Here is a 15,581-nt window from a genome sequence, read left to right on the forward strand (position 1 = left end):
CTATAGGCGCCCGCCACCACGCCCGGCTGATTTTTTGTATTTTTAGTAGAGACAGGGTTTCACCACGTTAGCCAGGATGGTCTCGATCTCCTGACCTCATGATCCGCCGGCCTCGGCCTCCCAAAGTGCTGAGATTACAGGCGTGAGCCACTGCGCCCAGCCTGTGAACCTTTTAAGTGTCTTTCTGTGCTGGAAGGACTAAGTGAATGTGTCTCTCTAATCAAGAGATAAATCTGAAAACAGCATCTTATCCATAAGGAAACAATCCTTTGTGTAAAGATACAAAGGAAAAATGGCCAAATCAGAACCATCCCTTAACCCCTTGAAAGACTTAAGGATACTTAACTGTTGAAAGCCACATCCCCTTAACAAATATTAAACATGAGACATCTTGCCTACTTTCAGCTGTACTGTTCATGCCTCCATGAATGCCTCCTTTTACAGAAGATATTTATTTAAAAAATATTTATAGCTGACACCTTTGCAGAATTTTCATACATTGTATTTGGATTTATGTCAATGTCCACATTTCTGGCTACCTTTTATCTATAAGACAGGTTTAAGGCAGGTTTTACCCTATGGCTAATTTAGTCCCTTGGCAAGATCACTACTCAGTGCCCTACACTTTTCAACCAGGTCTTTCCACTGTGGCTAGTCAGAACTCTAACATCTTCTAGACCTCTGTAAGCTTTAGGAATCACTTAGTGAACACAGGGTCCCTGGTCATTGTTCTTTCCCTGCAAGCTGTTTATCTCCTGTAAGTCTTACCCTATGTATATTCAATTTAATCTTCCACTAAAGTCTCAAGGAGCTCTGCATCAAGTTTTTAGTTTTGTTTTTTTTTTCCCTGAGACAGGGTCTCACTCTGTTGCCCAGACTGGAGTGCAGTGATGCGATCTCGGCTCTCTGCAACTTCCACCTCCGGGGCTCAAGTGATCCTCCATCCTCAGCCTCCCGAGTAACTGGGACTACAGGTATGCGTCATCACACTCAGCTAATTTTTGTTGTATCTTTAGCAGAGATACAATTTCACCATGTTGACCAGGCTGGTCTCAAACTCTTGGTCTCAAGTGATTTCACAGTGCTGGAATTAGAGGCAAGCCACCATGTCTAGCTTTGTAACAGTTTTTTATTGCTGCTATAACAAAATAACATGAACTTAGAATAAAACAAATATATTATCTTATAGTTCTGAATATCTACAATGGGCTGCATTCCCTCTGCGGGGCTCTAGGGGAGAATCTGTTTCCTTACCTTTGCTAGTTTCTACAAGTTGCCTGCCTTCCTTGGCTCATGGTCCCATCTTCTGTCTTCAAAACTACCTCCACAACATTTCCCAAATTCTCTCTCCTTTCATTATCACATCACCTTTTCTCTTCATCGTACTTGCTTCCCCCTTATGTACCTGTGTAATTAAACTGGGTCTGCTGGACAATCCAGGTTCATCTCCCCACCTCATGATACCTAATTTAAAAGGGTCTGAAAAGTCCCTTTTACCATACAATGCAACATATTTAAAAATCCCAATGATTTAAAATGTAGATACCTTTTAGGGGGCCATTATTCAGTCTACCACAAACCCTTAACAGAAGTCTGGAGCTCTATCATGGAATAAATTCCCCTGCCCCTTTATTTTTGGAGACAACGTCTTGCTCTGTCATCCAGGCTGAGGCTGGAGTGTAATGTCCCAATTATAGCTCACTGCAGCCTCCAACTCCTGGCTTTACGGCATCCTCCCTGTCTCAGCCTCCACAGAAGCTGAAACTATAGGCACACATCACCATGCTTGGCTAAGTTTTTATTTTTAGTACAGACATGGTCTTGCTCTTTCCCAGGCTGGTCTCAAATTCCTGGCCTCAAGCAATTCTCCTGCCTTGGCCTTCCAAAGTGCTGTGATTGTAGGTTTGAGCCACTGTACTCAGCCTTAAGGATTCTTTTAGCTTTTTTGTTTGTTTGTTTTGTTTTGTTTTGAGACAGGGTCTTGCTCTGTTCCTCAGGCTGGAGTGCAGTGACACAATCATATCCCACTGTAGCTTCTCGACCTCCTAGGCACAAGTGATCCTCCCACCTCTTGCTTAAATAGCTGGGACTACAGGTGTGAACCACCTTGCCCAACTAATTTTTTTTTTTTTTTTTTTTGGGTAGAGATGGGATCTCACTTTGTTGCTCAGGCTGGTCTTAATCTCCTGGCCTCAAGCAATCTGCTGGCCTGTGCCTCCCAAAGTAGCTTGGATTACAGGTGTGAGCTGCTGCACCTGGCATTCCCTTTTTTCTCTTTATTACTGTTTCTGCATATTCCAGCTGCCTTAATCTCCCTGAACTCTGTTCCATATTTCCTATCTCTTTCAACATTATCTCTCTACACATTTTTCCCATAGGGAACTCCGTATTTTTCCCCAGAAAGCACTAATGATTCTTGCCATCCCATGCAGAAGGGACACTTGATTCCTGGAATGTTATTATTCATTGGTGCTTTATATCCCCTAGACTATTCAAGAAAAAAAAACATGTATTCTAAAATCCATGCTAAGGATCAATAAATAGTATGAAACACTACCATATCTTTAAAAATGTGTTAAGAAAGAATACAAACCACAGGAAATTGATACTGCTTTTGAATAAGGAGAGTTATGAGTTAAACAATCAGATTATTTTTCACTGTTCAGGCATACCTTGGAGCTACTGCAACTTTGGTTCTGGACCACCACAATAAAAGCAGATATCGCAATAAGGTGAGTCACATAAATTGTTCTTCCCAGTACATATAAAAGTTATGTTTATACTACACTATAACCTATTAAGTGTTCAATAGCATTATATCTTAAAAAAACAATGTATATACCCTAATTTTAAAATACTTTATCGCTTAAAACAAACAAACAAAACTAATGCTGACATAGAGACAAAGTGGGCACCTGCTATTGGAAAAATAGTGCCAGTAGATGTACTCAACACAGGGTGGTCACAACCCTTCAATCTATTTTAAAAAAAAAAAAAAAAAAAAAAAAGCAGTCTCTTCGAAGCACAATGGAGTGAACTGCAATACAACAAGGCATGCCTGAATTTGGTTATGCGCTTTTTATTCATGTGCTTATTTTCTTTCTTGCTGTTTGTTGTACCCATGAAAATAAAGCAGAAATAAAGAATAAATTCCAGTTAAAAACTATGTAAACAGCATACGTATGTTTATTGAAGCACTATTCACAACAGCAAAGACTTGAATTAACCCAAATGTCCACCAATGATAGACTGGATTAAGAAAATGTGGCACGTATACACTATGGAATACTATGTAGCCATAAAAAAGGATGAGTTCATGTCCTTTGCAGCGACATGGATGAAGCTGGAAACCATCATTCTCAGCAAACTATCAAAAGGACAGAAAACCAAACACTGCATGTTCTCACTCATAGGTGGGAACTGAACAATGAGAACACTTGGACACAGGGTGGGGAACATCACACACTGGGGTCTGTTGGGGGGTGGGGGGCTAGGGGAGGGATAGCATTAGGAGAAATACCTAATGTAGATGACAGGTTGATGGGTGCAGCAAACCAACATGGTACATGTATACCTATGTAACAAACCTGCATGTTGTACACAAGTACCCTAGAACTTAAAGTATAATTTATAAAAAAAGAAAAAACTTAGATGACGGGTTGATGGGTGCAGCAAACCACCATGGCACCTGTGTACCTATGTAACAAACCTGCATGTTCAGCACATGTATCCCAGAACTTAAAGGAAAATAAAATAGAAAGTTAAATAAATGGTTTAAAAAAAAAAAAAAACTATGTAAACAGTGGCATCAAGAACATGACAAATTAAGTAAGAAACTAAATGAGAGACACTCCACATAAAATCCTTACTCTAATATTGGCAAATAAATAGATGATTCTGAACGTCTTAATGGTAATCATACGAGAAAGCACAGTAGAGATTTTTATGGTCAGACCTTTGATATTATTTCTTTTATCAGCCAGCACTAAAATGTTTGTATGTATACCCTCACCCTAAGGGATAAACAAACTTCTAGAGCAAGAATAATCATTATCAGGTTGACACTAGCTCTCACAACCAGATAAAATTCAGGCAAGATAGCCAAGGCCTATAAAACTGCCAAAACTTAGTAAGAAGATGGCTATTGCCTTTTATTACAGGTCTGGGTTTCCAAGATGTTCTAGTAGCATAAATTATACCAATTATTTTTCTAACTCCCTGTCAGAGGAAATTTACATGGAAGTCTTCAGAAATTAGATAACACAAACAATGTTTAGCTCTTCAGAAAGAATGACAATTTGCTCGATTTTATGTACTTCTTTGCCCGTATGTAAACTCTTAGTTCATCTTAAAAGTCATAACCCACCAAGAACACCCTAGGCAGAATTTGGCACTAATTAAAACTTATTTTGCTGGGCTTAACATTCCTACCAAGTGAAACCTCCCCACGCCTAATCCAAAACCAAACCCCACCAACTACCAAATCTGTTCTAACCATAGGTAAATGACTAACACGTAACCGTGCCAAGTTTATACAGTAGGAATTATCCTGTACTGCTAACCTATAATGTTATAATTACTTTAAAAATTAGATATAGCTAAGTATATGCTTCCTTTAATAATTACTCCTACAGACCTGGTGGCCATAATTGGTTAGAATACTATAGACAGAAGCCACTGTGTCCATGCTACAGATACCAGCCTAGTCTGCTTTTTGTATCATTAGTCATGTATTTTCTAACTTGCATTTGAAAATCAACCAACCCTCAATGACTTTGGTATTTGAATGCAATCTGTTCTTCCTTTTTCTTCTCTTCTCTACCATGTTACAAAAACCAGAGACAAAATTACTCATTTACCAAACCACTTTTAAACTTCTTAATCTGAAAATAAAATTTGGCTGAGAGACTTTGTAGCAGATAACTATTTTTAAAGTATTAATTGAAACCAAAGCGTTGTAGACATATGTTACTTACCACTCAGTGTTTTAGATCTAATTGGAGGTAATCCCTTTTTCTGTCTTTCTTTTTCCCTTTCTCTGGCTCTCCTTTCACTTGAATACGACCGTGATGATTTCCTCTTTCTTTCTCTTGAGCGGGAGCGTGATCGCTTTCTGTGTTTACGCTTTCTAGAGCCAGACCGTGACCTAGACCTTCGTTTTCTTGGTGATCTACAAAAAATTTTTATTTTACTTCTAATGACAATGTTTTCTTTCTATCAAATCTCTCACTTCTAAGTGAGGGGAAAAAACCCAACAAACAACAACAAAAAAGTTGTCTTATATTTAGTGACAATATCTTAAAATATTCTGAAGTACAATCAAGTCTCAAAAATGCATTTTACTTAAATCCGTGTACTGCTTAGATCCATATTAGTTGGCAGTGATTCTGACTATGGGTGACTATTCACAATGAAGAAGAAAAAAGATTTTAGAAAGGGCCTTACTTTCTTTTAGTGTACTGCAACTCAATTTTTCAAACAGAACAGGAATGAAAGACCAAAGAAAACTGAAAGACCATTTAAGTGACAGAGCATTAGGCCACTACATAATTCTGCTTAGCAGTTTCCAAACTATAAAATTTTATGGTGCTTGTAGAAGGTGACACTGAAACACTTTCTTTTTTGTCTGTCAACCACATGCCATTGAGCTCTCTTCAAAATGCTTAGTAAGATGCTGCTAATGACAAAGGTATCTTCAGCATTAAGATTGTTACTGCTTCAGGAAAATAATTTAGTGATACGACGTGGGTCTAGAGAAAGTTGAACTGACAGGCTCTCATTTGCAGTAGATAAATATAAAGAACTTTGTGACAAGAACAAGAAATGAGTGAAAAACTCATCAAACGTACTGCCCCTCTCCCAGCATTTACTGTTCAGATTTTCAGAGGCAATCATATGCAAAAAAATAGGATACAAAAACGTTAAAGACTGATGCCTTTAAGTTAAACTCATGAAGAAAACTATGTTTTATAACGGTTTGGTATTATAATGTTTATAAAAATAAATTTTGTAGTTTTATTTTTATAACCATTTTGGGTATCATTGTGAGATGAAATGGAATCCAGGAAATATGGCCTGATTTAACTGTTGTTCAGGGGCAACAATATTCTCACTTGGGTGTCATCATAATATTAACTAAAATAAAATATAACTCAAAATTCCAGTCTCATGATATGGCTGCCAATCTTATGTAAACTACTGAAATAAATGGCCAGATATACCAATTAAAACAGAACAAAGATTATCTTGTCTTTGGAATAACTTTTTTTCTGAGAGACTGTGAAAAAATACATTTCCTTTCATTCTGATGCAAAGAAATAAAGCCAACATTTTAAAATTCATACAGAGCTATTATTAAATATCATTGTAGAACCTTGAACGAGATCGTGAATGTGTTCTTGATCTTGAGCGAACTGCCACTTTCTTAGCTTCTTGTTCAAAGACCTCCTCTTCCACTCCATCTTGCCCTTCATCTATATCCATATCCTTGAAAGTAAAAAGAACAGCAAACAAACAGAAAGGCTGGTTGAGACAGAGTTATACAGTGACAATTCTGTTTTTAAAAATATTCACAATAGAAGCATTAATGCCTAATACAGGGGTGTCCAATCTTTTGGTTTCCCTGGGCCCCATTAGAAGAAGAAATGTCTTTGGCCACACGTAAAATACACTAATACTAATGACAGCTGACGAGCTTTAAAAAACAAACAAACAAACAAACAAAATCTCGCATGTTTTAAGAAAGTTTAATTTGTGCTGGGCTGCATTCGAAGCAGTTCTGGGCCACGTGCTTGGCCTAGTGGCCATGCTTAGGCCTTAGACAAGCTTGGACTAATAAGTGAAACAATTACAAAGTTGAGCTTAAGCATGGGAAAAATATATTCAGGGCACTGCTAGTATAAAATATTTTATATGATTTCTTTAGCTACTTTTAGAAATTTATGACCCAGAAAAGCATTTCCTTTACCTGCTGCTGAATATCTATGGAATCATCCAAATTGACTTCAGGTTCAAGAAAATGCTGCTGACTACTCCCTTGTGATGGTGACGCTGAATGCTCTGACCCAAATGTTCCTTCCTGACTATCCTGAGGAGTGGCCTATTGAGAACATATACAAACACACAAAGATTGGGAGATACTTTTTGTTATGAAAGAAAATGTAAACACAGCAAATATCACAATTACATGTTTAAAAAGAAGCGCCATACATACAAGAAATTCCATGTTAAATCATTTATAAAGTAATCAATCCAAAATTAAACATTTGTATAACCTCAAGTTTATGTAAAAGCAGGGAACAGCTCCATAAAAGGAAGGGACTAAAATATTAAAATGGTAAAATCAAATAAATTTTTAATTGTGAAAATATAAACTACAGAGGACTAATAAAGAAATTACAGCATGAAAAACATATAATGGCAGTCAGTTAAATGAATCTAGATTTTCACTGATAATTGGCATTAATAAAAAATGCTATAAAGAAAAAACAGGCTGGGCACGGTGGCTCACACCAGTAATCCCAGTACTTTGGGAGGCTGAGGTGGATGGATCACAAGGTCAGGAGTTCAAGACCAGCCTAGCCAAGATGGTGAAACCCGTCTCCACCAAAAGTACAGAAAAATTAGCAGGGCATGGTGGTGGGTGCCTGTAATGCCAGCTACTCGGAAGGCTGAGGCAAAGAACTGCTTGAACCTGGGAGGCTGAGGTAGCAGTGAGCCGAGATCTGCATTCTAAATCTGTCATAGGTTTTATACTATCTACCTTAAGAAAACAGTTATAGTTTTCTTGTTACCACTCTCTCTTCTTCATTAGATTCATTTTTGAACAATGAGGTTTTTCAGAACTTCTATTCCTTTCAAAGGCATCTTATTACTGCAAGCTGTGAAATTTTGGAACAACATATAGAGTAATTAAGCCCAGAGTTCTCTTTCGGTAGGTGAGATTCTTAAGACAGACTTGCTCTCTCTCAGGTTTATTTTTACCTCAATAACATGGTGTTAATTACAAGCTAATCAAGATACTTGATTCTGCTAACAGAGAGACCATTTAAAAAAAAAAAAAAAAAAGTACTACCATGATTTCAGTGCTTCTGCTAAACCTTCTAAAAAAAAACTATGACTAAAGCAATTCAAAAACTGTTACATTTATAGCTCAACAAATCTGTTGTTTGGATAAATTCTTCCATCACGACTATCCCCTGCCTCTCTTAACAGCTCTGTGATTTTTGTATTATTATATCACTGATGACCTCTTTGTTTTGAGTTACAACTTTGCTTTTTCTTTAAACAACAGCTAAATGTTCTTAATTGTGTTCTATCTTCAACTTCTGGGTTCTCAGGCAGATATACTTGCTTGACATAAAATACTGCCCCTACTCTGGCCACTTATACCAGAATTGTTTCCTCAAAAAAAGGTATGAAATTCCATTCTCATAATTCGAGGCATGAGTCCCAACGCAGCAAATATCATTAACATCCATTTTATATTACTGTTTGCATTAAAAGGTCAAGTTCAGACCCCAATGTCTCAAGTTTGCTATCTCCTCCATCTAAAATAACTATTCCCTCCTCCATGCTCCCAGAATCCTTCACTTGTCCCCCTATGACAAAAATAAAGAATTCTGCCAGGTGTTCACACAGATGTATGTGCTCCATTAGAGAAGAGGTTACCTGATGCCACAACCTCATTTCTGTTCATCTTTGTATGTATCACTTGCCTAACAAGTGACATACACTTAAAAAAATTTTGTGATATTTTTGTTAAACTCATTAATGCCAAAACTTTTTTAATATTAGGAAGAAGTATGCTGGGGAGGGAGAGGGGGTTTCCTAATACTTTTATTCTGAACAGTTTACATGAGTAACTATTACGTACAGCAGAAAAAGGATTTGTAATAAATTTAATACTGGCTCTACAACTTAACATATTGTGTCAATTCTAAAGTACAACATTTTGTCAATGATTATCAAATTTGTAAGATAAACTTAAAGGATCCTTACAACTCAAAAGGATGTTACATTTAGTTATCGATGTCTTAAAATTCTTAGCTATGCATAAAATAACAGCACGTTTTAAGTCACATAATATATAACATTAGCTGTACACTGCTGCATGAGATGTTTAATCTCACCCAGCTTCAACTTCCTCTGGAATACAATCGACTTCCTCTGGAATAAAATGGGAGTCATAATGCCCATCTCCTGAGGGTTAAACGTATCTAAGCCTACTACATACCTAATAAAGCTCCTGCTACATGTTAACAGCAATTACGTTTTAAAAATTAAAGATAATCTACATGGCCATCATCATTGTCACCAATAACATAACTATCAACTTAAAAACACGTTAAGTTTTAAGTGGTAATTCTGAAACCCCCTCCATCCTATTCTCTACTTCCAGTATACTGAAATTAATTTCTACAATGTAGATTCATAAGTTACCAGAACATAATTTGATTATAGAAAAAACCATAAAGGTCCTGAAAAAAATAGATCGTACTAACAATAGTTGAAAAAATATCACCATAACAAACTTTAGAAAGAAATAAAGTAGCTGGTAAAAGCTAAATAGCTGAGAAAATATTCTATTAAGACCAATTTAAAAAAAAAAAGCCAACCAACAAAAATGCCAATTTATAGAATATAAATAGCAATAACTCTAAAGACCACAAGATGGGGTTATAAACCTTTTGAGGCTGTTGCTGCTCCAAGAGTTGCTGTCTGAGATGTTCTAGGTTTTGCTGTTGTAGTTGTTCTGCTATCTGATGAAAAATGGAATTGTTCACAGATTCTGAAACGTGAGAACTAAAAGGAAAAACAGGTAGAAATATATTTTGAAACCCACTGAAGATACTATGAAAATAACAGAATATTCAAAGAAAACAAAAAAGTCAATTCAATAAAACATATTCTACTGCATTTTTCTTTTGCAATTTTAATACTAAAAGTACAATACTTGAGAACATTAATACATTAAAAGAAAAATACATTCTTCAATTGTATATCAATAGATGGATAACGTGTCAGAGATGCTCTGCTGAAGATCTGATATTACCATCTCATGCTATTAAATACATGTAAATTACTGCTTTTTCATTAGAGCATATTAAGAAAACCTCAATAAAATATTTATAAAATTTAAATATTTAAACATTGTTACTTTAACTCCTTCTCTTACTATGAGATAGAAAAATAGTCTATCAATCAGTATGTGTGAAATCTACCATTGTAAATGACCATAAAATTTATAAAACTAACATTCTTCCTTTAGAAAACCATATACATTATTAGGTATGTTAACAGAAGAAGACACTGTTTAAATAAGAAAAAATAATAGTTTAACTATATTCTCAGAAATTCACACCTGGTATACACCTGGGATTCTGGGTGCCACAAGGTAAGACATTAACAATAAAGAGGGCATCCCAAAAGAGCCAAACAGGATGGTGAGAAGTCTTGAAACAGTTGGAAAAAAGTGTACTTCATCTGGAGCAAATAAACCTAAGGGGAAGAATGATACCTATCTTCAAATAATGAAAAGCTACATCTCTGAAGATAGTGGAGTAAATTTGTTTCCTTGCTTCAGAGAGCAAAACGTGGGTCAGTGTGTATTAACAGAAAATAAAGGAAACAGGATTCAGTTCGACAAAAGAATACACAATAACAATTAGTTAACTTCTCATCACAGAAAGCATTAAAATAGTGGATAGTAAACTGTATTACCAGGACTGTTAAAGGAGATTCTTACATTGTTTAGGACACTGATCAACATGATTTCAAATGCTGCTTCCAACTTTGCAATTCATAATCTAAAATCTAGTTTTTAAATTTTGTCAAGGGGAATCATTTTACTAAAATGATACATTTGTATTTAACATATTCTAAAATTGTATGTTTTTGTATATTACCCCAATATATACAACTAAGAACTTCTGTTTAAAACAACAGACCCACAGACTTTCACCATTCATCCTTCCTCCATTCTCCCAACTTCTACCACTGCCCCCTCCAACATCTCCCCGCTACTAGTCCATTCACATACCCTCACAGAACTTTGGGCACTGCAGAATTGTTTAGGGAAAAAAAGTAACTGATTTAATAAAAACATACAACACATTTCTTTACCAAAAAAAAAAATCCTTATAACTCCAATCCTTAATTCTGATTAGGTTGATGTGTTCCCACATTTCATATGCTTTCTAGAAGTCACCTTTGGCACTAGAAGCAAGCTTCATTCCTAGTATTCCAACCACTCTTACAATTAAGATAAATAACTTAAAGCCTCATACAGAAAATATTACAACCAGATTTACCAATGTGTATCAAGGTTCTTACAGGCAACTTTGATATAGTCTATTTGCAAAGATCTGAGAAAAGACTCAAAATAATACAAAGAGACAACAAGACATATCTCTAACCACGTTGTATAATGTTAGAGGTTCAACAGCTTGAGATAATAACCCCCAACTTACTGAGTACACTTAGTAATTCAGATGGCAACATCCCACCCAATATAAAACCTACGGCTATAAAGAAAAAAATTCTTACAGTTGTGAAGTTGGAATTTCTTTTTTGGGTTCTTCACTATGCTCAGAATCTTCCCCAAAATCAAACCTATCCATCAACTTCTGGGGAAAGAAGGAGAAACGGGCGTATTAAAAAGTGCTTCACACAAATATAAGTTATAAATGCTATTTTAAATGTCAATGGCATTCCATTATCTCTATCATTTAATATGTAAATACAAGTTTTGTATCACTCTACACTATTATAAACTGTTTTGAGATCTTTTCTTTAAAGCATTTTGATATGCATTATCTTATGTAACAAAACAAATTATGATAGAGGCAGGATAAACACTAATACTCAAATTTTACAGAAGACTAAGGATTAAAATAATTAGGTGGTTTTCCCACAGTAATAAGCTTGATAAAACATCTAGGGCCATAATCAATGGATCTATTCCTAGTATGGTTCTCATCTTAGAATGCTGTTATTCTTCTGAATGCTCAATTTAAAGGCTTTTTATGTAGTCTAGCTATTTAGTGTTAGACTAAATTAGACTTGGAAGCTGCTGGCCATAAAAGTCTAATAATCCAATAAATCAGTATTTACTTTCCTATAAAAATAAAAGTACCAATTTTAAAAATATGAACACCACTTCCAAGTAGTATGATACTCCCATAATTAATAAGCATACTAAGAATATCACACACTAAATTATACATGAAAGATTTTAAGTTTTAGAAACACTATCTTTTACATTTAGGCATCAATTTAGTATAGTTATAGTATAGCGACTAACTGTAGAGAAGTTTTCCTTTAAACATTTTACATATTGATTACAGAATTTTAATTTTTGCAGGTACAAATTACAGAACACAGAGCATTACAGTAAAATGTGGCATCCATGAAAGAAATCAGACAAGTTCAGAAAATAATCACTTGCCTCAACAGTGAATACCAGATTTTACTGACTAGTTATTTTTAGTCAAATGAAAATATTTTAAATGTTTCAAGAAAAAAAAAAAAAAAAAAACTTTTTTTTGTTTTTTTTTTAAGTGAAGAGTCTTGCTCTGTCACCCAAGCTGGAGCATACTGGCTCAATCTCGGCTCACTGCAACCTCTACCTCCCAGGTTCAAGCAATTCTCCTGCCTCAGCCTCCCCAGTAGCTGGGATTATAGGCATGCACCACCTGGCTAATTTTTGTATTTTCCGTAGAGACTGGTTTTCACCATGTTTGCCAGGCTGGTCTCAAACTCCTGGCCTTAAATGATCCGCCTGCCTTGCCCTCCCAAAGGGCTGGGATTACAGGTGTGAGCCACTGTGCCTGGCCTAAGAAAAATTTTTTTAATTACTTAATTTTTACAGAGTTTGAACCTTTTGTGAAATTCAGACTGTCTTACACAGTGTACAGGGGATATTAAGTCTATAATAAAATTTACTGATAGAATTAAAATTCATATGCTAGTATATATTTAATAATTCATATAGACTTGATCTGATATTTTAATTTCTACCTTGTTAAAGGAGACTCCCTGTTCTAAGGGAGTAAGAGTGTTGGCAGCCGCAGCTGCAGCTGTAAGTTGTGCCGTAAGAGCTTGTAACTGAACGACAAGACCAGCATCTAGGGCCTGCAGAATGGAAGGCTGGGGCTTCTGTTGTTGTATCTGTAAGGTTTGTATTAATTGTTGAAGCTGGAGAGAAAAAAAAGTATATTACAAAACAGGTGCTGGGTTTTTTCTGTAAGAGTGACCACTTAAAAGTTTTAGTCAGTAAAATTATTCATTCCACACTCTCTTTGAAAAAAATACATACTATTAATAAGTTAATTTTTTTGAAGTTTCTTTGTGTACCTTATATAACACAGTTCTTAATAAGTTTGTCTTACTTCTGGAAAGTCAGGGAATTTTAAACAAAATAAAGGGATCTGTGACAACCAGATAAAGAACTCATCACAAGCTGACACATTTTTCACTAAACTTCTCAACCTTGTTTAATCAACTCTTTAAACTCAGTAAAAGGATGAGTACTGAAAATAGCAGCAGCTTTTGCTATTATTCAGAATTACCATCTGAGCACGTATTTCCTGAAAGCTGGAGAGTCATTAAGAAATCTGTTTCTCAGAGTCTGGCAACTAGTTATTAATAATAAAGTGTCACCTAGAGTTGAAGGCAACTCTTGTTCCCACTATGTACCCAACCCTGTTAAAAAACAGACACAACAGTAAGATCTTTAAGAGATTCCCTAAGTAAGAAAATCCTATATACATCCCAGAAGTAAATGATAATCAATCTGGTTATAAGCCTGAATTAAATCCAAAAATTATTAGTTTAAAAGAGAAAAATAAAGACAGCAAAGCTACTGATAACCAAGACAACTGTACTCTTGAAGTTCAACTTCTAGGAGGAGAGGACACAAAAACTATGTGAGATGACACTGAAGTACTTTCATGCCTACTTAGTAACATTAGGAAACAAACTAGTCACTTCACTATCAACTAAACATTTTCTTTTTTTTTTTATTTGTATTGTAAGATTTATTGCACTTTCTGCACTGTTTGGGGTGTGTGTGTAGGGTTTCTCTGTAGCTTACTAGGGTGAGATTATTCCTTGAGGACTGTTTCACATATCCATGTGAAGAGATCACCAAACAGGCTTTGTGTGAGCAACATGGTTGTTTATTTCACCTGGGTGCAGGCGGGCTGAGTCGGAAAAAGGAGTCAGCAAAAGGTGGTGGGATTATCATTGGTTCTTATAGATTTTGGGATAGGCGGTGAAGTTAAGAGCCATGCATTGGGGGCAGGGGGTGAAACATGTACTCACCAAGTGCATTCTCAAGGGTGGGGAGAATTACAAAGAAACTTTAAAAAAAAAAAAAAAACATATATATATATATACACTTTAAGTTCTAGGGTACATGTGCACAACGTGCAGGTTTGTTACATATGTACACATGTGGCATGTTGGTGTGCTGAACCCATTAACTCGTCATTTACATTAGGTATATCTTCTAATGCTATCCCTCCCCCGTCCCCGCTCCCCACAATAGGCCCCGGTGTGTGATGTTCCCCTTCTGTATCCAAGTGATCTCATTGTTCAATTCCCACCTATCAGTGAGAACATGCGGTGTTTGGTTTTCTGTTCTTGCGATAGTTTGCTGAGAATGATTTCCAACTGCATCCATGTCCCTACAAAGGACACAAACTCATCCTTTTTTATGGCTGCATAATATTCCCTGGTGTATATGTGCCACATTTTCTTGAAATCCAGTCTGTCACTGATGGACATTTGGGTTGATTCCAAGTCTTTGCTATTGTGAATAGTGCCACAATAAACATACGTGTGCATGTGTCTTTATAGCAGCATGATTTATAATCCTGTGGGTATATACACAGTAATGGGATGGCTGGGTCAAATGGTATTTCTAGTTCTAGATCTTTGAGGAATCGCCACACTGTTTTCCACAATGGTTGAACTAGTTTACAGTCCCACCAACGGTGTAAAAGTGTTCCTATTTCTCCACATCCTCTCCAGCACCTGTTGTTTCCTGATTTTTTAATGATTGCCATTCTAACTAGTGTGAGACGGTAACTCACTGGGGTTTGATTTGCATTTCTCTGATGGCCACTGATGAGCATTTTTTTCATGTGTCTGTTGACTGTATGAATGTCTTCTTTTGAGAAGTGTCTGTTCATATCCTTTGCCCACTTTTTGATGGGGTTGTTTGCTTTTTTCTTGTGAATTTGTTTGAGTTCTTTGTAGGTTCTGGATATTAGCCCTTTGTCTGATAAGTAGATTGCAAAAATTTTCTCCCATTCTGTAGACTGGCTGTTCACTCTGATGGTAGTTTCTTTTGCTGTGCAGAAGTTCTTTAGTTTAATTAGATCTCATTTGTCAATTTTGGCTTTTGCTGCCGTTGCTTTTGGTGTTTTAGACATGAAGTCCTTACCCATGTCTATGTCCTGAATGGTATTACCTAGGTTTTCTTCTAGGGTTTTTATGGTTTTAGGTCTAACATTTAAGTCTCTAATCCATCTTGAATTAATTTTCCTATAAGGAGTAAGGAAGGGATCCAGTTT

The 15,581-nt window shown here is 36.0% G+C and overlaps 1 protein-coding gene across 13 annotated transcripts in view; it reads right to left on the minus strand.

The window, feature by feature from the left end:
- The window catches only part of SCAF8 (SR-related CTD associated factor 8), a 227,473-nt gene that overhangs the window by 146,433 nt on the left and 65,459 nt on the right, over window positions 1–15,581 (minus strand). For 12 of the 13 annotated variants that reach the window (XR_012095005.1, XR_005241337.2, XR_012095006.1 and 9 more), the window contains 6 exons: window positions 13,021–13,197; window positions 11,548–11,627; window positions 9,687–9,804; window positions 6,968–7,099; window positions 6,374–6,486; window positions 4,977–5,170 (listed from right to left, as the gene is read on the minus strand). Coding sequence is in view for 7 of the 13 variants with exons in the window: in XM_008007654.3 (XP_008005845.1) it covers window positions 4,977–5,170; window positions 6,374–6,486; window positions 6,968–7,099; window positions 9,687–9,804; window positions 11,548–11,627; window positions 13,021–13,197 (814 nt within the window). In the remaining 6 variants the exon portion in view is untranslated. The remainder of the gene's footprint in view (window positions 1–4,976; window positions 5,171–6,373; window positions 6,487–6,967; window positions 7,100–9,686; window positions 9,805–11,547; window positions 11,628–13,020; window positions 13,198–15,581) is intronic. The other variant, XM_008007657.3, reaches the window with a different exon arrangement.

Source organism: Chlorocebus sabaeus, chromosome 13 (assembly GCF_047675955.1).
Source record: "Chlorocebus sabaeus isolate Y175 chromosome 13, mChlSab1.0.hap1, whole genome shotgun sequence".
In the NCBI taxonomy this organism is placed as follows: Eukaryota; Metazoa; Chordata; class Mammalia; order Primates; family Cercopithecidae; genus Chlorocebus; species Chlorocebus sabaeus.